At 51.0% G+C, this 22,983-nt stretch overlaps 1 protein-coding gene and 1 long non-coding RNA gene across 4 annotated transcripts in view; one reads left to right on the forward strand and one right to left on the reverse strand.

Annotated features, from left to right (window-relative positions):
• The window catches only part of LOC144299414 (uncharacterized), a 26,773-nt gene extending 25,201 nt beyond the window's left edge, over positions 1-1,572 (reverse strand). Inside the window, exon 1 of one of the 3 annotated variants that reach the window (XR_013366163.1) lies at positions 1,019-1,572. This is a non-coding gene — a long non-coding RNA (uncharacterized LOC144299414). The remainder of the gene's footprint in view (positions 1-1,018) is intronic. The other 2 variants (XR_013366161.1, XR_013366162.1) reach the window with 2 other exon arrangements.
• Positions 1,573-5,138: 3,566 nt separating this feature from the next.
• Positions 5,139-6,506, forward strand: BLOC1S4 (biogenesis of lysosomal organelles complex 1 subunit 4). Its single transcript, XM_077874966.1, has one exon. The coding sequence runs from the start codon at positions 5,146-5,148 to the stop codon at positions 5,872-5,874; it is 729 nt and encodes a 242-aa protein (XP_077731092.1). The 5' UTR covers positions 5,139-5,145; the 3' UTR covers positions 5,875-6,506.
• The last annotated feature ends 16,477 nt before the right edge of the window (positions 6,507-22,983 follow it).

Below are 22,983 nucleotides of genomic sequence, written 5' to 3' on the forward strand. Positions count from 1 at the left end.
ATGCCAGCACCCATCTTGTTAGGTCAGATCAAAGGACAAACATTAGAGGTCTTATCGTCCCCAGGCACAGCTGGACGGGCCAGGAAACACACAGACCCAGGTCCAAGAGCTGGAATGCTTGCTGATCATTCAAAGGAACGTGAAGGATGCAACCCCACTAGTTTATGCACATACAAGCAGTTGATCAACACTATCCTAACTACAGAATTACCAGATGTACTTAATCCAAAATCTCCAACATAAGAAATAAAGACATTTCTTAGATTCCAAGTCTCTCGAGAGCAAACAGACTGACCTCCATGGGACCAGAATAACTAAGTAACATCTGTGAACACGACTTGATTTTACCTCCAATCCATCAACTGTGTCCACCTTGTCAGCAGACCCCCGCCCCAAATTTTGCCCTTAAAAACCCTCACTTGTAAGCCATTGGCAGTTTGGGACTTGGAACATGAGCCCCCTGTTCTCCTGGGTGGTACCACACCAAGGAACAGTCTATCTGGCTTCACTGCAAAAGCTCCAAGTCAGTCTTTTACTGACTTACTATGCTTCCAAGGGACGAATTCTCCTGCCCTAAGGGAAACTGTTACATGTGGATTAAAAACCACAGAAACAGGGGTGCCTGGGTGGCTCAGTCGGTGAAGTGTCCACCTTTGGCTCAGGTCATGATCTCACGGTCTTGGGATAGAGCCCTCAGTGGGCTCCCTGCTCAGTGGGCAGCCTGCTTCTTCCTCTCCTCCCCAGTTGTGCTATCTCTGTCTCTCCTCTCTCAAATAAATAAGTAATGAAATCTTAAAAAGAAAAAAAAAAACTAACAGAATAAGAGAATTAAAAAACAGAGTAAACAACAAGCTGTTTCAGCATCCATGAGGGGGCAGCCCATCCCTACCAGATGACCAGAATCCATCAGCTGTGAAGGTAAAGCACAACTGGAAGAAATCTGCCATCAAGACCCTGAGTTTCAGATTTCTGGAGTGGTGTTTAAAAAAAAAAAAAAAAAAAACTAAAAAAAACTTACCCACAAGAATGTCACTTCTTTCAGACTAGGTCCTCCGACGCATCTGTCTTCTAGAAGAACCTGGGCATTTCCGGCAAAGGCCTACAGCTTCACACTTCTCCGTTTCTTTCCCTGTGTTCTCACCCTCCCCTATTCTGCTCCATGGGCCAGATTTTCTTTGGTCTCCCCAGCACCACCCTCCTTAGCGCCTAGGCGGCTCTACCTCCAGCAGCTGTCCCTTTGGAAGGGGCTTTTCAGTTTTCCAAAGACGAACCTGAAGTTATTCTAATTTTTCTCTAATGACCAGCGGAGGTTGGGGGAAGCCTCAAAAATCATGAACACCTAGCCAAGGTAGCACGCACTCATTTTCCTCTTGACCTCAACTTTGCTCCCACTGCCCAATTTATGACACAGTAGGACTGAGGCTTCGCCTTCACCCCTACAATAGGACCACCACCCCGGAAGCGGAAGCTGTTTACTCGGGCCACTGCGGGGTACTTGCAGCCATCACCGGGGTGGGCGTGTTTGCGGCACTTTCACGACAAGGCCCGGCCTCTTTACGGCCACACCTGGGCCCACTCCTGTGTGCGGGTGCGCGCACGCAGAGGGACCCTGCCTCGGGCGCGCGCACGTCCTCCACCACCTGCTTCCCGCGCCCTGCCCTGCCTCCCTTCTCCAGTCAGCCTTTGGGAGCCTGGTAGTGCTTTGATTACCTCCTCCGCTAAGGCATCCCTAGGCTTTTTCTTTTTCTTTATTTTATTTAAAAAGATTTTATTAAAAAAAATAATAACAAAAAAAAAAATAAAAAGATTTTATTTATTTGGGGCACCTGGGTGGCTCAGTGGTTGAGCATCTGCCTTTGGCCCAGATCGTGATGTCCGGGTCCTGGGATGGAGTCCTGCATCGGGCTCCCACGGGGAGCCTGCTTCTCTTTTTTTTAAAAAAATTTTTTATTTATTTATTCAACAGAGAGAGACAGAGCACAAGCAGAAGGAGAGGCAGGCAGAGAGAGAGAGAGAAACACTCTCCATGCAGAGCTGGGTGCCTGAGCTGAAGGCAAACGCTCTACCAATTGAGCCACCCAGGTGCCCCTTTATTTATTTATTTATTTATTTATTTATTTATTTATTTATTTACTTTAAATGAAAGCAATTCTCCCTCCCTTGAATTTGAATAAGATGGGCTGATGTTTACTGCTCTAAGTGCTTAGATTAGGAACACGTGGGTGGCTCAGTGGTTGAGCATAGGCCTTTGGCTCAGGTCGTGATCCCAGGGTGCTGGGATGGAGTCCTGCTTGGGGCTCCCTGCAGGTGCCTGCTTCTCCCTCTGCCTGTGTCTCTGCCCCTCTCTCTCTCTCTCTGTCTCTTATGAATGAATAAACTTTTAAAATCTTTTTTTTTTAATGTTGAGATTAATTCATTTCACCTCACAATGAACCTGTTAGATGAAAAACTGGCTAAAATCATGCTTAGGTCAGAATTTGAACCTGAGCTATTTTGGGTCTCCGGTCGCTGCCCTTACCTACAGCACATGCTCCCTCTTCTGAGACAGGCCCTTAGTCAAAAACCAGGGATCCTACCTGGCCTTTTCTCTATAATCCCCACCCCTTCCTCCCAGATTTTTGTTCTGGGGGGATGTTTCTCCAGATGCCTCGGGTGGTTCTGGTCAGTAGTTTTTTTAATCTCTCTTTGAGGTAGGGGAGCTGAAGGGAGTCCATTTTAGAAAGGCTCTATCTCTGCTATTTCTCTGCTAGGTCACAGTTACTCTTGGTCTATATTCTGCATCTGAATTAACCAAAGAAGCTATGTTCCCACTTCAAAGGGGAAACAAGAAAGTTAATCTTTCTCTGAACTTTTGTCCTAAGCCCCCAAACACCTGATAACATCTACAAAGAGGCAGATCGCAAACATGTTCCAGGGCGTTAGTTTTGAAGAAATCTTAGCTGATGCTGGCATCGATAACCCCTACCTTCAATGATTTATAGAATTACACCTATTATTCACCTGCCACTTGCTTTTGATCGGGCCCTTCCCTGGATTCCTGAAGGAACATGTATACTAGACTTCTTTCCAATATAGGCTCATCATTCTCCTTTCCTTTCTGAGTCTCCTAGACATGCTGTCTGCTATTATGTCACTCACACTATTCAATAAACTCTGTTTTTACTTTCTCCGGTTCACATCTCATTTCTGTCCTGTGCAAAGTTGGTCTTGCAGGGCACCCTCTGTGGATCCTTGGATCCAGCCTGTCTGCATCAACTTCATCAGACTGTGAGCAACCTACGATAAAGGACCACTTCCGATTCAGCTCTGTCCTTAACCCCTCCTGGCAGCCTGGACACAAGTAAGGCCTTAGGGAATGTTTTAGAGAGAAGGCCTCCTTTCTGAAAATGTAGGAGCCTCTGCCTACTGGAGGTTCCTTGAGGACAGGTTCTGGTCTCAGTCCCCACCACCTACAGGACCTGCAAAACAGCATGGGCCCAGTAAATGTTGTTTCAATATTCACTTAAAAAGTTATTGAGCACCGAGAGTATGCCATTGTGGAGTAGATGGAGTCTGTTTCCAGGCTTGTTCAACTGGTGCCATAATAGCAGTACTTTGGAGGGATGCTGTTTGCACAGTGCCACACATCAGAGCTTTGATTTTCCAGTCTCATAAAGACCAGTGATCCCAGCCTGAATCTCTGTCAGTGGGAAGATGCATAAGTGAGATGATGTGCAGGAAAGTGTTTTGCAAATGCCAAAGCACCAGTAGATGTAAGTGGTGATGGTATTATAACTATTATGACAGTGAATAGAGGTTATTTGATGCCAAAGGTATTGGAGTCAGACACATCCTGCATTAGGTCCTAGCCCCTCCAATTACTTGCCTTGGACAAGTTGGTTAACTCAAATACATATCTCTGGGTGTCAATTACCACCTGTTGCACTAGGGTAAGCATTGGACATATGATCCTTCATGATCATCTTATAATCTTTATAGTCCATAATAATTACATGATATAGTTTGCCCAAGATTTTATATCTTGTATCCTGAGTGTCCTCTTTCACTCTTCAGATGTTCCTGGTTTGATGAATTGGAATTTCTTAAAATTCTCACATGTTCATCGGAAGACATCATTTAAGAGAATGAAAATGCAAGCCACAGAGTGGGAGAAGATATATGACAAAGGACTCATATTCAAACTGTATTGAGAACTTCTGTAGGTCAATAAGGAAAAGATAAATAGCTCAATTTAAAAATGGACAAGACTTGAGCCAGCACTTCACGGAAGAGAATATCCACAGGGCCCGTAAGTATATAAAAAGGCACTAAAGTTCACGATTCAACAGGGAAATGCAAATCAAAACCACAATGAGATAGTACTCACTCTACATCCTAAAAGTGAAAATATTGACAATACCAAGTGTTGGGGAAAATATGGAAAGAAGATGAGAACTCTTTTTTTTTTTTAAGATTTTATTTATTTATTCATGAGAGAGAGAGAGAGAGAAGCAGAGACACAGGCAGAGGGAGAAGCAGGCTCCACGCAGGGAGCCCGACGTGGGACTCGATTCTGGGACTCCAGGATCATACCCTGTGCTAAAGGCAGGTCCTAAACCGCTGAGCCACCCAGGCGTCCCAGAAGCTGAGAACTCTTAAAGTCACCAAGAATAGCAAGGTTTCAGGGACCATTTTTCTCCTCTTTCATTTCGATATAAGCAGCAAGAATAAACTAGGGATAATAGGATGCTCTTCATGGGTCTTGGACACGTTCCGTATCTTGATCCGGGTGGAGGTTACAGGATTGTGTGAACATATGCAAAAGATGCACTGAGGGGGCACCTGGGTGGCTCAGGGGTTGAGCTCAGGTCGTCATCCCAGAGTCCTGCTTCCAGTCCCACATCAGGCTTCCCACAGGAGCCCGCTTCTCCCACTGCCTAGGTCTCTGCGTCTCCCTCCGTGTCTCTCATGAATAAATAAAAATAAAATCTTAAAAGAAAAAAAAGATGCGCTGAGGATGTGCGCCTCTCACCACAGTCCTGTCACCTCTTCACATTCTACAGTCCTGCCTGCGAGCGCTGCGCGTGCACGAGCGCCCAGGGGCGGGGAGAGAGACGGGCGCGCGCGCGTCCGCGAGCGGAAGCCCAGGCGGGGGGCGGTGCGCGCATGCGTGCGGAGGGGCCGGAAGGAGAACGGCCGGGCCGCCCGCCCCGCTTCCGGGCCCGGCCGAAGCCGGCCATGGAGGGTGGTCCCGCCGGTCGGGCGTCGCCGCGCGAGGGGCCGGCCGAGGAGGAGGCCGAGCTCCAGGGAGCTGCCTGGAGCGGGGACAGCGGCAACGTGTCCCAGAGCCACAGCAGCGCTTCGGGGCCGTGGGAGGACGAGGGCCCCGAGCCGGGCGCGCCCGGCCGCGACCTGCCGCTGCTGCGCCGCGCCGCCGCGGGCTACGCCGCCTGCCTGCTTCCCGGAGCCGGGGCGCGGCCCGAGGTCGAGGCCCTGGACGCCAGCCTGGAGGACCTGCTCACCAGGGTGGACGAGTTCGTGGGCATGCTGGACATGCTGCGCGGGGACTCGTCCCACGTGGTCAGCGAGGGCGTGCCTCGCATCTACGCCAAGGCCACGGAGATGCGGCAGGTGTACAGCAAGATCGACCGGCTGGAGGCCTTCGTGGCGATGATCGGCGCCAGCGTGGCCAGGATGGAGGAGCAGGTGGCCCGGGCGGAGGCCGAGCTGGGCGCTTTCCCCAGCGCCTTCCGGAAGCTGCTGCACACGATCGCCGTGCCCTCCTTCTTCCACAAGGCGTCCTCCGGCAGGCCCCAACCGGGCGCCTACGAACCGCCCGTCCTGTTCCGGACCGAAGACCACTTCCCCTGCTGCAGCGAGAGACCTCAGGTCTGAGTCCGCGGGACGGCGCCGGTCGGGGGCGCTGCCCGAGAGCGCCCTCGGGCGTTAAGTCCCGGGGACGTGCTGGTGGCAGGCCGGCGGGGGGCTGCCTGTTGCATACCCGCGTGCCTCGCCGCCTGCGTGATTGCATGTGGTTTTCCGTGTCTCCCGAGCCGAAACGAGGCCTGCCTGGTCGGGGGGTCGTCGGGGAAGCTGAACGAACCAGCTCATCGGGGCGCTGCGGCACAACCGTTCTTTTTATGGGTTTTACAGCTCAACCAACAGTGTTCACCTTTCCAGAGTTTCTATATTTTATACGCTTAAGAAGAACTGCCGAGGGCTTCAGAGCCTTGTTATTTCCATCCTAATGGCGATTCCATTTTCTGTAGCTTAGTTTCAGGGTAGATGGTAAGTTATTTCACGTTCTATGAAGCTTTTCACATCATGGGTCGTAAACGGAAGGATCATACACTTTCTGAGAAGATGTATTGATTTATTGCAGCTAATTCTGAAGTTGAATTTGACACTGGGGCCTCAGAATCTTAATTTGTCCACGGCAAACGTCTGTGGTTGCTAACATTTTGGCTTATAACTTAAATATTAATAAAAATTCTAACTTTTATCGGAAAAAGCTTTTCTTCTGAAAAGGACTTATTCCCTTTTTTGTTTGTTTGTTTGTTTGAAAATCCACCTGTTGTTCATGATTTTAGGGATAAGGAAAAGTGGCTTGGGAGTACCTCCTTGAGGATGTGAAAAATGTGAAAAGGCTCAGCTACTATTTCACAGAATTTTATGTTTCTTTACTCTCAAAGTGAATAGTTAAATCACACGTGTGAATGACCAGTGTTAGGATTTTTGTCTTTTTCACCCAACAGCATAGAATCTTGCAGTTACAACAGGTCTTGATCTTGATTTGAATCTTAATCTGTATTCTCCATTGGTCCTCCCAGACAGTAGACCTCAACTATGCACCCAGCTTAGGGTGTTTTTGTGTCATTTATCGAAGATCTCAGAGGTTGACAGGGCAGGTATAGCCTCCCTTAGCTGTGTACATCATGATAAATCCGATAATGCAATCTGCTTAGCTTTCATGGACCTTCCATATCGCACATTTACAGTGTTTATTCAGGAAGCTCATTGATGACAAAGAATCTCTGAATTTAGAAGCTGAAAGCACATGTAAGTTACATTTAATACTGGCCATCACTGGGAAGTCATTAGCATATCCCTATGACGTCACTGAATATGAAAATAGCTTTCCTTTTTTTTTAAATATTTTATTTATTCATTCATGAGAGAGACAGAGAGAGGCAGAGGGAGAAGCAGGCTCCATGCAGGGAGCCCGATGTGGGACTCCATCCCAGGTCTCCAGGATCACGCCCTGGGCTGAAGGGCTGAAGGTAGCGGTAAACCACTGAGCCACCCAGGCTGCCCCTGAAAATAGCTTTCTTATCTAATATCCATGTTGCTAAAATGCCTTTTTTATAAAGGACAATCTCTCTTTTTTTAAGATTTGTATTTATTCATGAGAGACAGAGAGGAAGGCAGAGACATAGGCAGAGGGAGAAGCAGGCTCCCTGCAGGGAGCCTGAAGCAGGACTCCATCCCAGGCCCCAAGATCATGACCTGAGCCAAAGGCAGACGCTCAGCCACTGAGCCAACCAGGTGCCCCAGCTAAAATGCTCTTTAAAAGGGGCACCCTGGGTGGCTCAACTGGTTAAGCACCTGCCTTGGGCTCAGGTCCTGGCCCCAGGGTCCTAGGATTGAGTTCCATATTAGGCTCCGTGCTCAGCGGGGACTCTGCTTCACTGTCTCCCTCTGCCTGCCACTGCCCCTGCTCATGCTCTCTGTCAAATAAGCAAAATCTTTAAAAATAAAATAAAATTGTGGTTAATATTAAAAAGCAGGTAGTAATTAGGGCAGATTATGAAAAAATTAGAATTTTAAAGCTGAGATTTAATCTCTGCATAATAAAAACTCTAAATTCCAGAAAGCATTAAGTTCACAAGTAACACTTTAAAGAATAACACTTTATTTTAGGAACATATAGTACTTATTTACTTTTATTACCTATAAAGTAAATTGGGTTGAGAAAATTAAAGTATAATAACCAGTAAAAGAATGAAATTCAGCTTGACATTTTTTAAAGTTAATCACATATAATTTTCTTTTTTTAATTTTTATTAATTTATGATAGTCGCACAGAGAGAGAGAGAGGCAGAGACATAGGCAGAGGGAGAAGCAGGCTCCATGCACCAGGAGCCCGACATGGGATTCGATCCCAGGTCTCCAGGATCGCGCCCTGGGCCAAAGGCAGGCACCAAACCGCTGCGCCACCCAGGGATCCCCACATATCATTTTCTGACAATACTTTAAAAAACAAGCCCTGGAAGCACCTCGCTGGCTTGGTGGGAAGAGTGTGCAGTTCTTAATCTTGGGGTTGTGAGTGTGATCCCCACGTTGGATATAGAGATTACTAAAAAATAAACTTATGGGGCAACCCAGGTGGCTCAGCAGTTTAGCGCCGCCTTCAGCCCAGGGCCTGATCCTGGAGACTGGGATCCAGTCCCACGTCGGGCTCCCTGCATGAAGCCTGCTTGTCCCTCTGCCTGTGTCTCTGCCTCTCTTTCTCTCTGTGTCTCTCATGAACAAATAAAATCTTTAAAATTAATAAATATTTTATTTAAGATTTTATTTTTAAGTAATCTCTACACCCAACATGGCATGAACCCACAACCCCGAGATCAGGAGCTGCACGCTGTACCAACTGGGCCAGCCAGGCACTCCAAATACAAACTTAAAAAAAAAAAAAAGCCCTGGTTTAGATGACAACTTACATGATTACATGTGCAGCTTATCTCTAAGCAGCCTTGGGTTCTGAAAACTCTTGTGGTCACTTGTTCTTGAGGGTTCTAAATAGAGAGTGCAGGGCCTTGTTTGGAATGGGGCACTCGAAGCTGGTTTGCATAGTGTGGGACAAATGAAGCTCCTTTGTCTCAAGAACCAGGGTTGGGGGAGCCAGGCACACCTCTGCTCTGGCACTGCTACCCTCAGACCTCCTGGCTCCTTCCTCCACTACCCCTGACCAACTGGAGATTTAAGGAAGGTCATTCTCACTCTAATAAGTCAATAAAATTTGGGGGGGACACTAGTTTTCATCATGGGTGACCCCAGCAGACCCATCTCTACTGCTGGGTCTGGAGCTCCCCCACTTAATAGAAGAATAAACAAGGATGGGGTTTAATAAACCTCGAGAGGAGGTATCCCATCAGTCTCACTGGAGTCCATCTGTTCTTCACTCTCACACCTGCTTATAGAGCACAGCTCTGCTTAGAGTGTCTGGGAGTCCATAGGACCTCCACCTAGTCCAAGGGCAGCCTCGGGCATCCGGGAGCCAGTTTATGAACATTCATGAAACGGTACTAATGAGCTAGTCAGTACCTTGTGGCTTCTTTTCCTCCTAGCCAGAACTTTGAGAAACGAGTCTTGGACCATGTGTAAGGAGGTGGATCCATTCACTGTAAATGGAAAAGTGCAGATAGAAAAGTGGATGGCTCAGTCCTTTTTTTTTTTTTTTGCAAGATTTATTTATTTATGATAGACATATAGAGAGGCAGAGACACAGGAGGAGGGAGAAGCAGGCCGTATGCCAGGAGCCTGACGTGGGACTCGATCCCAGGACTCCAGGATCGCGCCCTGGGCCAAAGGCAGGCACTAAACCGCTGAGCCACCCAGGGATTCCCTGGATGGCTCAGTCCATTAAATGTCTGCCTTCAGCTTAGGTCATGGTCCCAGGGTCCTGAGATCGAGCCCTGCTTTGAGCTCCCTACCTGGGTTCACTCACTGTCTCCCAAAACAAAACAAAAAGTGCAGCTCGTAGAATCAGTCTGGTGTGAACTTGCTAACTGTATGAACTAGGACAGGCTAGTCACATCCCTAAATGGCCAGATGGAAAGAACCACAAGGCTCCACAGTCTCCCAACTACACCCTCGTGGTACACAAGCAGCCACAGACCACATGTAGACAAATGTGCAGGGTGTGTGCAAATAAAACTTATAAACAGGTATTTCTTGAAACAAAAGACCTAACGAGAGCAAACTAATAATGGTCTGAATTTAAGATTTTAAACTACTTTGGCTGCCTCAAAAGGAGCAGCACATGGGAAAGCATTAGTTGGTTAGGTTTTTTTCCCCACTGCTGGTGAAAGCAAATGAGAGAGCTGGGCTCAGGACAGCAGAGAGAGAGCCAGGTCACCAGCTGTCTTCAGACCTCAGACAGTCACAAACAGCTGGAGGCCACCTTAGGTCTTACCTGCTTCGAGACCCGCCTTCTTTATCAGAAACAAAACTTCATGGACTCTCACACAGCAGTATCTTCTAAGGACTTCAGCTTAAAATGATTTGTTAATAGAGCTAACGGGGCTCAGTTGGTTGAGTGTCTGCCTTCAACTCAGGTCATGATCCCAGCATCCTGGGATAGAGCCCGTGTCACACTCCCTGCTCAGCGGGGAGTTTGCTTCTCCGGCTCCCTCTACCCCTCCCCCTGCTTGTGCGCTCGCGCGTGTGCGCTCTCTCTCTCTCAAAAAAAAATAGAACTGACATCCAACTCATCAGTATGACTACAAGGACCACCCAGAACACATCCCAAATGCACCAAATGCCCATACCACAGTTAACCCATCTCACCTGGGCTGCTCAGCAGCTTCTTAAGTGGTTTTCTGCTTCCCTCAACCCCTCTCCAAGCCACTCTGCACACAGTAAGCAGCAGCCAGAGGTGTCTTTATTTATTTTTTTTAATTTGTATTTATTTATGATAGTCACAGAGAGAGAGAGAGAGAGAGAGGGGCAGAGACACAGGCAGAGGGAGAAGCAGGCTCCATGCACCGGGAGCCCGATGTGGGATTCGATCCCGGGTCTCCAGGATCGCGCCCTGGGCCAAAGGCAGGCGCCAAACCACTGTGCCACCCAGGGATCCCTAGAGGTGTCTTTAAAAACCACAGGCCAGGGATGCCTGGGTGGCTCTGGCTGAGCGTCTGTCTTTTGCTCAGGGCGTGATCCTGGGGTCCTGGGATGGGGTCCTGCATCAGGCTCTGCAGAGAACATGCTTCTCCCTCTATGTTTTTGCCTCTCTCTCTCTCTTTGTTTTTCATGAATGAATAAATAAAATCTAAAAAACAAAAAACCACAGGCCAGATAGATTGCCTAATACCATCATTAGCTTCTCTCTTTTTTTAAAAGATTTTATTTATTCATGAGAGAAACAGAGAGAGGCAGAGGGAGAAGCAGGCTGCATGCTGGGAGCCTGATACAGGACAAAGGCAGGCGCTAAACCGCTGAACCACCCAGGGATGCCCCCTACTATTGGCTTCTGGAGACATTAGAATGAGATCTGAATTCTGTTCTATGGCCTGCCACACCCTACAGGATCTGGCTCCCACCCCTGCAGTGACCTTGACTTGGGCCTCCTCTCTCCCCTTGCTCACACCCCTCCAGAATCTCAATCCTGAGAGAGAGCATGGTCTGCACCCCCTCCCTCTGGCAGGTGTGGGCTCCATCAGGCCTGCTGCCGGAGGCTGTACTGACAGCAGTAACATCCCTCAGGCCTCCAGAGTGAACCAATGGCCAGGCAAAAACCGGGTGCCCCACAAGGATCAGGAGGCAGAAAGGTGAATACAGTAATTCAGTCAAGTGTCTTCTGAGAACTGGAGCACCCAAGGAGGACTGAAGACACCAAGGAAAATAAGACCTGATTTTTCTTCTTCAAGAGCCTGATGGGCCAGCAGGTGAGCGGGTCAGATGGCCACTCGGTCCAATCCCAGGTTCAGGTAGGCTCAGGATTGAATTTGTTAATTTGGTGCAAGCTTTCCTGGGCGCTCTAAGAGGGCCACTTGTCCATTGTGCCCCAGGGATGTTGATAGAGAACTTCCAGAACTACCTTTTCTCTTTTTCTCTCTCTCTTTTATTCATTTATTTGAGAGAGAAATGAGCAGAGAAAGCGGGAGAGGGAGAAGCTGACGCCACTGAGCTGGTAGGCTGATGCAGGACTGGATCCCAGGACCCCAGGGTCATGACCCCAGCCGAAGGCAGACTCTTCAACTGAGCCCCCTAGGGCCCCCCAGAACTATCTTTCTGAAGAGACTGCTTCATGTGCCAAAAGGTTAAAAATCCCTTTCCAAAGCGGACCTCCACGGTTAGCTCCAGCCATAGGGAAGGGAATGCATCTTAGAATGAGAGATTCCCCTTTGTGTCTTCATCCCCGAGGGAGGCGAGCCCGTGGGGCGTCGGGTGGGCCCGGCCGAGGCTGGAGGCGGAGGCTGGAGGCCGGAGCTCCCGGGCGCGTCCCAGGCCCGGCCCAGGCCCCTCCTGCGGGACCGGCACCGGCACCGGCACCGGCACCGGCACCGGGACCGCGCAGGAGGCTGGCTGGGGAGCTGCAGGAGCCGCGCCTTCCCGGCAGGGGGCGCCGCCGCAGCGAGAAAGGCCGCCCTGCAAGCGGCCGGTCCCGCCCCGCCTTCCGCAGCTGCGACCCCGGGTCGGGCCGTGGGCCCTGGAAGCTGCAGGATCAGAGCCCTCAGGCCCGGTCCCTCCCGGGGGGCCCGCAGTGGGGGGTCCGCGGCAACACCTCAAGGCTGCTCTTCTGGCCCGGGGTGCGTGGCGGGAGGTGGGCTAGGAGCCGCCAGTGGGCAGGGGGCACATACAGTGTGGGGCAGGGGCAGGGGGGCATACAGTGGCCCTGCCCCGTCCCTCACCCTGTTTGCCGTCCTCTGCGTCTGTTCTGCGCCCAGAATGAGCAGGCTCCTTTGTTGATGCGCCTGTCCGTCTGTCTGCCTGTTTCCCCATTACGGCGGGCCGGGAGCTTGGCCTTTGTCGGCTTGGGGCGCCCCTGAGTCCGGGGTGCCCGGCCCAATGGCTGGCCCAGAGCAGGCCCTCCCAGTGTGAGGGATGCACGGAAGACGCACACTGGAGGATGGGCAGGCGGTGGGCAAGGAGGAGCCTGCGGCTCATATGTCCCCCGGAATCCAGTTCCCGGTCCTGCCAAAACCAGGAGACCTATTGCAGTTTTCTCGGAGGGGAGAAAAAGGCAGACTGCTGTCCCAACACACACAAAGTCCCTGTCACTGCTCCCAGGTGGGCTTTCGTGACAGTATATTGTTGCCTGGGACTCTGCTCACTGAGGGAAGAGTCTGCTGGGTGGGAGATCCAGGGCTGGGAGGTCCCAGGCTGGGAGGCAGAAATTAAGAGTAGCTGGCACAAGCGGAGTCCCCCGTGCCAGCAGCACTACTGCTTTGCAAGATGGTTAAGTTGGAAACCTAAGTGTTCTTGTCTTCTTTCTTGCTTTATTTATTTTTTTAAGATTTTATTTTTTTTTAAAGATTGTATTTATTTATTCATGAGAGACACACACACACACACACAGAGGCAGAGACACGGGCAGAGGGAGGAGCAGGCTCCATGCAGGGAGCCAGATGTGGGACTTGATCCCTGGATCCAGAATCACGCCCCGAGCCGAAGGCAGACGCTCAAATGCTGAGCCATCCAGGCGTCCCCAAGATTTTATTTATTTATTTGATTGAGAGAGAGAGACAGAGGGAGAGAGAGCATGAGCAGGGGGAGGAGCAGAGGGAGAGGGAGAAGCAGCCGAGCAGGGAGCCTGACTCTTGGGCTTGATCTCAAGACCCCAGGATCATGACCTGAGCCCAAAGGTAGTTGTCTCACCGACTGAACCACCCAGGGTCCCCTTAATTGATTGTTTTAGTTCAATCATTGTTTTTATTCTTTTGAAAAGAATTGCTGATAAAATAACATGTAACATATATTTACCATCTTAACCATTTTTTGTGTGTCCAGTTGCGTGCTGTTTAGCACATTCATGCTGTTGTGCAGCCGCCACCACTGTCCATCCCTAAAATTCTGTCCTTGCAAGATTCACACTCTGTCCCCATGAAATACTAATCCGCACCCCCACCCCCCACCCAGCCCAGGCACCTACCACCTGCTTTCTGCCTCTGTGAACCTGACTGCTTTCAGCACCTTATGTGACTGCAGTGCTACAGTGTTTGTCTTTTTGTGACAGGGTTCTTTTGCAGGGAACAGTGTCTTCCAGGTTCATCCATGTGGTAGCAGGTGTCAGAATGTGCTTCCTGTTCAACATCGGATAATATCCCATTGTGTGTCTGGACTACATTGTGTTCATCCATCCATCTGCTGATGGGCACTTGGGTTGCTTCCACCTTTTGGCTGCTGTGAATAACACTGCTTTGAACGTGGGGGTATAAATATCTCTCTGAAACCCTGCTTCCAACTTTTTTCAGTAAATACCCAGGAGTGAGATTGCTGGATCATTATGGCAGTTCTATTTTTTTTTTTAAGATTTTATTTATTTATTCATGAGAGACACACACACACACACAGAGGGGCAGAGACACAAGCAGAGGGAGAAGCAGGCTCCCTGTGGGGAACCTGAGCTGGACTCGATCCCAGGTCTCCAGGATCACGCCCTGAGCTGAAGCCAGTGCTAAACCACTGAGCAATCCAGGCTGCCCCAATAGTTCTAATTTTAACTTTTTGAGGAGCCTCCACACTGTTTTCCACAGCGCTTGCACCATCTTTTACACTCCCATCAACAATGCACAGGGTTTCGATTTCCCCACATCTTCACCAACCCTTCTAATTATTAGTTTATAATGGCCATCTTAGCAGATGCAAGGTGGCGAGGGGATGGAGAACATTCCAGCAGTGAGAATTGCAGTCAGTACCCCGTCCCCCTGTGTTCTTGGTTCACCATCAAGCCTCCTGCCCACCCTTCCTTCCCCCCAGTAGGGGTGCTGGGCGTGAGCCTCAGGCACCATTTCTTAGTGGCAGAGTTACTGAATTATAGCCACCACCCCTGGGCGGATTCAGCCCGGTGTGCCATGGCAATGGTCGCAACAGCTGGCTGCTCTGGCTGCCTTCCTGACGGTAGGCGGGAGGGCATGTGGAGAAGCTCTTGCCCACATGGACAACCCCATATCCACTGCAGCCACATGGGGAACATGCCCCTGGAAATTCTTAATACATTGTGCAAGACCAGTGAGATTGGAGCAGGGCCTTCTCAGGGTAGATGGGTTTCCTTTTGTCGATTTTGGATTGAATTTGCTCTTCTTGGGGATCCCTGGGTGGCTCAGCGGTTTGGCACCTGCCTTTGGCCCAGGGCAAGATCCTGGAGTCCCCGGATTGAGTCCCACATCAGGCTCCTTGCATGGAGCCTGCTTCTCCCTCTGCCTGCGTCTCTGCCTCTCTCTCTGTGTCTCTCATGAATAAATAAATAAAATCTTTTTTTAAAATTTTGCTATTCTTCTTTTTTCTTTTTAAGATCTTTTTTTTTTAAGATTTATTTACTTATTTATTTATGATAGAGAGAGAGAGAGAGGCAGAAACACAGGAGTAGGGAGAAGCAGGCTCCATGCCAGGAGCCCGACGTGGGACTCGATCCCAAGACTCCAGGACCGCGCCCCGGGCCAAAGGCAGGCGCTAAACCACTGAGCCACCCAGGGATCCCCTTTTTTCTTTTTAAGATCTTATTTATTTATTTGACAGGGAGAGCAGGAGCGGGATGGGTGGCCAGAGGAAGAGGGAGAAGCAGACTCCCCGCTGACCAAGGAACCCAACAACGATGTGGGGCTCAATCCCAGTGCCTTGGGATCATGACCTGGGCCAAAATCAAGAGTCAGATGCTTAACCGACTGAGCTACCCGCACCCCATTTTTCTGCTTTTCTAATTTATGAGTTGAATGCTACCAGCCTCCCTCTAAGAACTGCTTTTGCTACAATTTATATAAGTTGTGTTTTCAGTTTTACCCAGTTCAAATATTTTCAAGTTCCTCTTGATTTCTTATTTTACTCCTGTGTTGAGAAGACTATTGTTTGGGACACCTGGGTGGCTCAGTGGTTGGGCGCCAGCCTTTGGCTCAGGTCGTGATCCTGGGATGCAGGATCGAATCCCACGTCGGGCTCCCTGCGAGGAGCCTGCTTCTCCCTTTGCCTGTGTCTCTGCCTCTTTCTCTCAGTCTGTATCTCATGAATAAATAAATAAATCTTAAAAAAAAAAAAAAGAGAAGACTGTTGTTTGATCTCCAAGAATCTGGGGTTTTTCAGCTATCTCTCCATTAAGATTTTCTAGCTTACTTCCACTGTGGTCTGAGAGTACACACTGCATGGATGCCATTCTTTTTCTTTTCTTTTTTTTTTTTAATTTATGATAGTCACACACACACAGAGAGAGAGAGAGAGAGAGAGAGAGGCAGAGACATAGGCAGAGGGAGAAGCAGGCTCCATGCACCGGGAGCCCGACGTGGGATTCGATCCCGGGTCTCCAGGATCGCGCTCTGGGCCAAAGGCAGACACTAAACCGCTGCGCCACCCAGGGATCCCAGATGCCATTCTTTTAAACATAACGTGGCTCCGGCAAATGTTCCACAGGAGCCTGAGAAGAATGTGCACTCTGCTGTTATTAGATGAGGTCGTCTCAGTGTTTTTCATTTTTAAAGCTGTCTTTAGGGGTGCTTGGGGGACTTAGTCGGTTGAGCCTTCAGCTCAGGTCATGATCCCAGGGTCTGGGGATGGAGCCCCACGTCAGGCTCCCTGCTCAGCGGGGATCCTGTTTCTCCCTCCCCCTGTGCCTGCCGCTCCCCCTGCTTGTGTTCTCTCTCTCTCTCTGTCCCTGTCAAATAAATAAATCTTTTTAAAAAAACACTTTTTTATTTTGAAATAGTTTTAGGCTTGCATGGAGATTGCAAAAATAGTTCAGGGAGCTCACGTGTGCCCTTCAGCCAGCTCCCCTCGGTGACATGTCTTACATAACCGCTGTGCAATGATCGACCCAGGAAATTGACGTTGGCACCATCCACTAACTGAACTGCAGCCCTTATTCGGATTCCTCCTGCCCTTGGGGGCACTCGCTTTTCCCCTTTGTACCTAGTTCTCTGTAACCACCGCCCCAGGTACAGATCCGTTCCATCTTCCCAGAGAACTCCCTTGTGCTCTCTGCCTGCTGGTCACCCCTTCCCCACTCCAACCCCTGGCCACCACTGACCCACTCACTCTCGGTATGACTAGATATATTTTTAAAATTTCAAGAGCGGTATATAAATGGAATCATCTAGCATGTAATCTGAGACTGGCTTTGTTCACACAGCCTAATGTCCTTGAGATGAGCCTAGGTGGTCTCATTGCAGGGCTGTTCCTTTTGTTCTTGACACTGTCTGTCTTCCCATCTAGGGAAGAGGCCTCGACCCATTTCCTGAACCCCCTGGCTTCCTGGCTCCCACAGCCTGAGTGCTGTGCTCCAGGCAGCAGGACCCTGGGCCGTGAGCCCCGGGCAACCTGTCTCTGCAGCCCCAGTCAGTGCAGACTCGGCCTTGTGCTGTGCCCCCTGCTCACATTCTCTTGCTCAGCCCCGCTGGGTGAGTACCCAGCTTTCAGATGGGAAGCAGAAGCACAGAGATGTCATTCGCTTCTAATCTGGCTGTGAGCAGAGATGCCCTGTGTGCCCCAGAAAGCCACTCCAGCACACACCCACCTGCGACTGTGCCATCCCGTTCCCCATGTGGGACACTCCCCATTCCCACTCCCAGGATGGCCTGGGATGGAGAGGATCTTTGGTAGCAGGTGTCATCCATGCTGAGACCTGAACCAGGAGAGGGAGGCGGCCAGACTGTGATGAGGGGAAGAACAGCTAATGCACAAGGGAACAACAATTGCAAAGGCCCTGAGGCAGCAACAGGCATGGCACCTGGTGTCTCTCCGTGAGGTTTAGGAGTGAAGACAGGGAAGGAAGTCTCTGGTATCAGGTGTTAAGGATTTTATTTGTGGGGATTCCACTTCCTAGTCACTTGTCTTGACTTTGGCTGGATAAATCTGGGGCAGTGACTGGAGAACATGACCCTCACATGAAGAGAGAGTACAGAAAACCACACTCAGGTGGAGATATGTGTACATGCATGCCTGTGTGTGCATGTGTGTGAGACACACTTCACTCAATCCCAAGACAGGAGTGTGGGGGCTATAGGAGGTGTCAGCGGGGTGGAGGGGTGGCTGGATCTCCTGAGAAGGCAGAGAGCGAAGAAGGAGGTAGCGGGGTTGAAGCCACTAGTGCCTGGTCAGGGGCCAGCCTATGTGGCTTCAAATTTCAGCTCACCTCCATCTTGTTACATATGAGAAAACCAAGGCCAGGCAGAGGGAGGAAACCCACTCAAGGCCATGCCCCTCGCCCCTCACCGTGGCACATGCTCCCCCTCCACCCCTCATGCTGGCTCTTCGTCCCAGGTTACCCATTGTATGTCGTGCTTTCTTCTATTTCTCCCAGTCTCGGTATCTGGTGAGAACAGCCACAAAGAAAAAGTCACTGCTAGATGGAGACACATGGACAACTGCTGGCAGACACACATAGCTTTCAGACTCTCCCAGACTTTGAGATGAGAGGCCCAAAGAAGTCAAGAAAACTATCCAAGATCACATAGACTGAAAGTGGTAGAGATGGAAATTGGACCAGACTAGATGGCTTCATTTAAAACGCATCCTTTACTGATTCATTCAACAAACACTGTTTGGGGTGTGTAATGTGCACTGGGCACACTGGCCAGTAAGACCCAGGCCCTGACTTCAAGGGACGCTGAGGAAGAGTGTGCTGAAGAGTCATCTTAGTCATCACAAGAAGAAATCTTGGCATTCTATGTGAGGTCTGGAGTAGGGGTAGGTAGTCTGGGATGGCTCCCTGGAGGGAGTGATAGCTGAACTAAACATTACAGGGTGAGTCAAAGCTTTCCAGAGAGAAATGGGAGAGGAAGCACCCTCCAGGCAGAGGGAACAGCATGTGCAAACACACAGAGCAGAGATGGATTTGGAGAGCACACAGTACAGTGAAGTCATCATTGTAAAATGAACTAGTGAAAAATCAGTTAAGCATATGAAAATTTACCTTTTTTTTTTTTAAAGGCCAATATGAGACAGGAGCAAGAACCTGCAGGTGGGCCGTTGGTCTGACTCCTGCAAGCCTGCAGAGCATGGGCATCTTGCTCTGTTGATGGTTGACTAGGTAGTGGGAGCCTCTGGGGCCTTGACTCTTTGAGGCTAGTGTAAGACAGGGAGCAGGAGGGGCCTCTGAAGCCACTTTAAAGACTGTGGCCTTCATCCCAGGGACCATGGGAGTCACTGCATAGCCACCTTGGAAAACTCAGAGGAAGTTACATCCAGGTACCCTGTAGCACTCAGCAAGTAAGTCCAGTCAGTGCCAAGCTGCCACCAGTGACCCCAGAGATCTTTAAGGGTGTCACCAACAGGGGGTCACCTGAATGACAGGGCAAGTCCACACCAATGTGCACTGATCCCACTCTGCCGGACCTGCCAAGGTTCAAGAATCTGCCCACATGCCCTAGGAGGGGCAGGACCCATCACTCCATTTCCCAGATGCCAGTGCGTGTTCTCAGGCCATGTGTCCCCAGACATCCAGCCTCTGGTCACTTCTCCAGAGCTGGCGGCTGGTCTTGCACTGGGCTCAGGGCTGCTGGACTGGGTGGCACCTGAATCGCCTGAAATAAACCCTGGTCCTACCCTCACTCCTTACATGGTGCCCCAGACACATTTCCCACCAAGCAGTCTCTCCGTTTGGGTCCACCCTCTACTTGCCTCCATCTCCGTGGATGCTCACTCTGAGGGAAGCTGGCTGCCATGCTGTGAGGAAGCCCAAATTAGCTGACACAGAAGGACCACATGGGGAGGCGCCCATGGGGACAGCCAGTATCAACTGCCCCACATGAATGAACCCTCAGATGATTCTTGATGAGGCCCCAGATGACGTGGGGCAGAGATGAGCCCAAATCCCCCACCCCTGGAATCTGTTAACAAATCTTTGTTTCAGGAAGTCTTTGGGTAATTTGCCCCATAGCCAGAATAATGGGACCCGCCACCCTACCCTTGAATGGGGAATGGCTGGTAGTGGGATGGATGAGTTATCAACCCCCCTGTGACAAGCGCTGGGCAGGGGAAGCACAGGGGCTGGAGGCCCAGAGCCTTGGCAGAGGGTAGAACACCTGCCAGAGGGCAGCCTGGGTGGCTCAGTGGTTTAGCGCCACCTTCAGCCCATGGGCCTGACCCTGGAGACCTGGGATCAAGTCCCAGGTCGGGCTCCCCACATGGAGCCTGCTGCTGTCTCTGCCTGTGTCTCTGCCTCTCTCTGTCTCTGAATCTCTATCTCTCATGAATAAATAAATAAAATCGAAAGAAAGAAAGAGAAAGAAAGAAAGAAAGAAAGAAAGAAAGAAAGAAAGAAAGAAGGAAAGAAAGAAGAAAAGAAAGAAGAAAGAAAGAAAGAAAGAAAGAAAGAAAGAAAGAAAGAAAGAGAAAGAAAACTTGCCAGAAAAAAAAAAAAAAAAGAAAACTTGCCAGAGGAGCAGTCAGGGGAAGGATTCCAGCAGAGTAACCGCAGGGGCAAGGGCCCAGAGGTGTGAACCCAGTGTGCTGGCAGAGCTCTGTTAGCGGGCCAAGTCCAAAGACGGGTGAGGCAGGGGGTGAGGGCAGAGACAGGGCAGGTCCTGCAGCCTTGGAATCTGTCCCCGGAGAAGCCTAAAGGAGGGGAGAGGTGGAGCAGATTTGATTGAGATCCTCTGGGGACCACACTGGGGAGGAAGAGTTGGGAGGGTTCTGGTTGGAGGTGGGTGAGCGGTGAGGAGGTTATAGCCCCATAAACCTTGGGCCCCCCTTCCCCAGGCAGGTGGGTCTGCTGTGGGGCAGAGAGGTTCAGCAGGCCCCTGAACTTCCCTGCCTGCATCCTCCCCGCCCCCCCCCCGCTCCTTCCTTGTCTCTGGGCCTCTGCTACTTTTCCTGCCCACCAGCCGTCCAGGGACTGACCCAGCTCCCTGAGGCCCTGATCCCATGAAAGAAATGCCACAGCCTGAAGAGCACTCCTGCATTGGCAGAGGGCACCTTGGGGCTTATTTCCCCAAAAGTTGCTCTAAGTAAGCCTGGCTGTTCCCAAAGCCAGCTTGCCCTGAGTGTCCCGATCAGGTCAAGCTTCTGGATTGGCCCTGGAATGGTCAGACAACACACACACACACACACACACACACACACACACACACACACACACCCCGATGGTGAAATGCACAGGCCTGGGGCTGGGCAGACTCAGTTCCATCCCTATTCCATTATTTACTCCTCGGACCCTGGCCAAGTCACTGGTATGCTCTGGCCCCAGTTGATTCCTAGGGGCACCTATTCCTAGGGATCGTGGAGAGCAATTGAGCTGAGATGTCGAGGCGCACGGAGGCTCACATGGCATCATTCCCGGACCACCGTCCTTCACGTGGGAATTCAAAACACGTTTTCGGTCCCAGGGGAGGGAAGTGCAGGAAAGGAAGATGTGCGTCCATGTGTGAATCCCTCCCCGGGAGGCGAGCTGCCTGCAGACCATAAAGGTAGACTTGCTGGTTCTCTGGGGCTCGTGGCTCCGCGTCCGGCCCCGCCGCCCTCCCAGCCCAGCCTCACAGAGGTTGCAGATGGATGGGCTTGGCATGCCCCCCGTTTCAGGCCGTGCCGGGCCTTCCCTTAATAAAGACCTGTTTCTTCCTGGCTGCGCTCTTGGCCGGGCGATTGCGGGCTCAATGAGCTTCTGAGCGCCCAGCCTGCCCGCCCTTCTGTTTGCCCACGGCGTCCTGTGGAAAGCTCACAATGTGGCCCTGTTCTCCTGCCACACAGCCGCCAGCTCCGCAGGCCTACCCGGGAGGAGGCTGTGCCAGCCGGGGAGGCTGCTTTTGCCGGTTTGCAGGAAGACGAAGGCACCGTGTGTGGCCGGAGGCGGGGCACGTCTTCATTGGCAGCCCCTTCAAATTAAGGGGTGATTTGTTGTGGACAAGACACATGTTCAGCAGGCAGACGGCCCTGGAGAGCGGGCTTCCCGAACATGCCAAGCTCACTCTGGTGCTGGGCCTTTCCACGGGCTGATCCTCTGATCCTTGTGGGGGTTGCCTCCCGCCTCTCCTTCACACCTGCGCCTGCGTGAGTGGGTCCTCCCTGGACCAGGATCGGCCCCAACTGAATGCTCGGCTCTATCTCAGGGCCCGGTTTGATTTTTACCCCCATGTCGGTAGCATTTGTCTTGTCCCACTAGAGGGTATCCTTCAAGAGTCAAGTTGCTGCATCTCTTGATCATGGCCATTCCCCAGAGCCCAGCACAGAGCCTGGTTCACAGAAGGCCACAATCAAGATTTGTTAGATGAATGAATGAACAAACCATCCACTGTATTAAGAAATCAGCCTGTGAGTCCGTGAAACCATGATTCAATGGATCAATCACCGAATTCATGAGGTCAGGGCACACAGGCAGGAAGCCTTTCCTGATGTGTATATCTTTAATCACCTGATCATCCCCACTGGCCTCTAAGCCCTTTGGGGGCAGTGCTGGGGCCAGTTTCCTGACCCGGGGTACCTGGACCCACAGCCACCGCTGGGCCAGCGCACACCATCCCTCCGTGAGTAGTGATTGAATGAAGAAGCTAGGGCCCTTCACATGACCTCTGATAAATTTGGGGGGGGGGTCACCCTGGTTTTGCTCCATCTCAAGATCTTTGTAGCCACTATTCCTGGAGTTCTGCTGCCTGCCCCCTTCACATGAGGATCGTCCTCCTTGGGGTCTCAGCTGGAGCGGCCCCTTCTCAGGGCAGGTTGTGCTCACTCAACCTGAGTGAGTCCTGGTTGTGCAGGACGTGTATAGCTGATTCCGCGTCCACTACACAGCTCGGGGCAGTGGGCCCAGATCCGGCACACGGTGTGCCCGCAGTGACAGAGTTTGTCCGAGATACAGGTGCTCTATGGATTCCTGTCCTCCATTCATTTATATGACAGCTTTTTATCCAACACCCAGTGGGAACAGAAATGGAGCTGAAGCTGCTGAGTGAAGAAATATGTGCTTCCTGGAGCAGGGACGGGAGCAGGAGGACAGAAGAGCCAGACCACCTGCTCCTCAGGAAGGAGTGGTATGGGAAGGCTCCCTGGGGGAGGTGAGGTAACTCCACTTGGGTGGAGTCCCAAGAAAGGAACTGCCCACTCAGGTGGGGGGTGGTGTGGGAGCTGCAAGGTCAGCCCTCCAAGGGG

Source organism: Canis aureus, chromosome 2, assembly GCF_053574225.1.
Source record: "Canis aureus isolate CA01 chromosome 2, VMU_Caureus_v.1.0, whole genome shotgun sequence".
Classification (NCBI taxonomy): domain Eukaryota; kingdom Metazoa; phylum Chordata; class Mammalia; order Carnivora; family Canidae; genus Canis; species Canis aureus.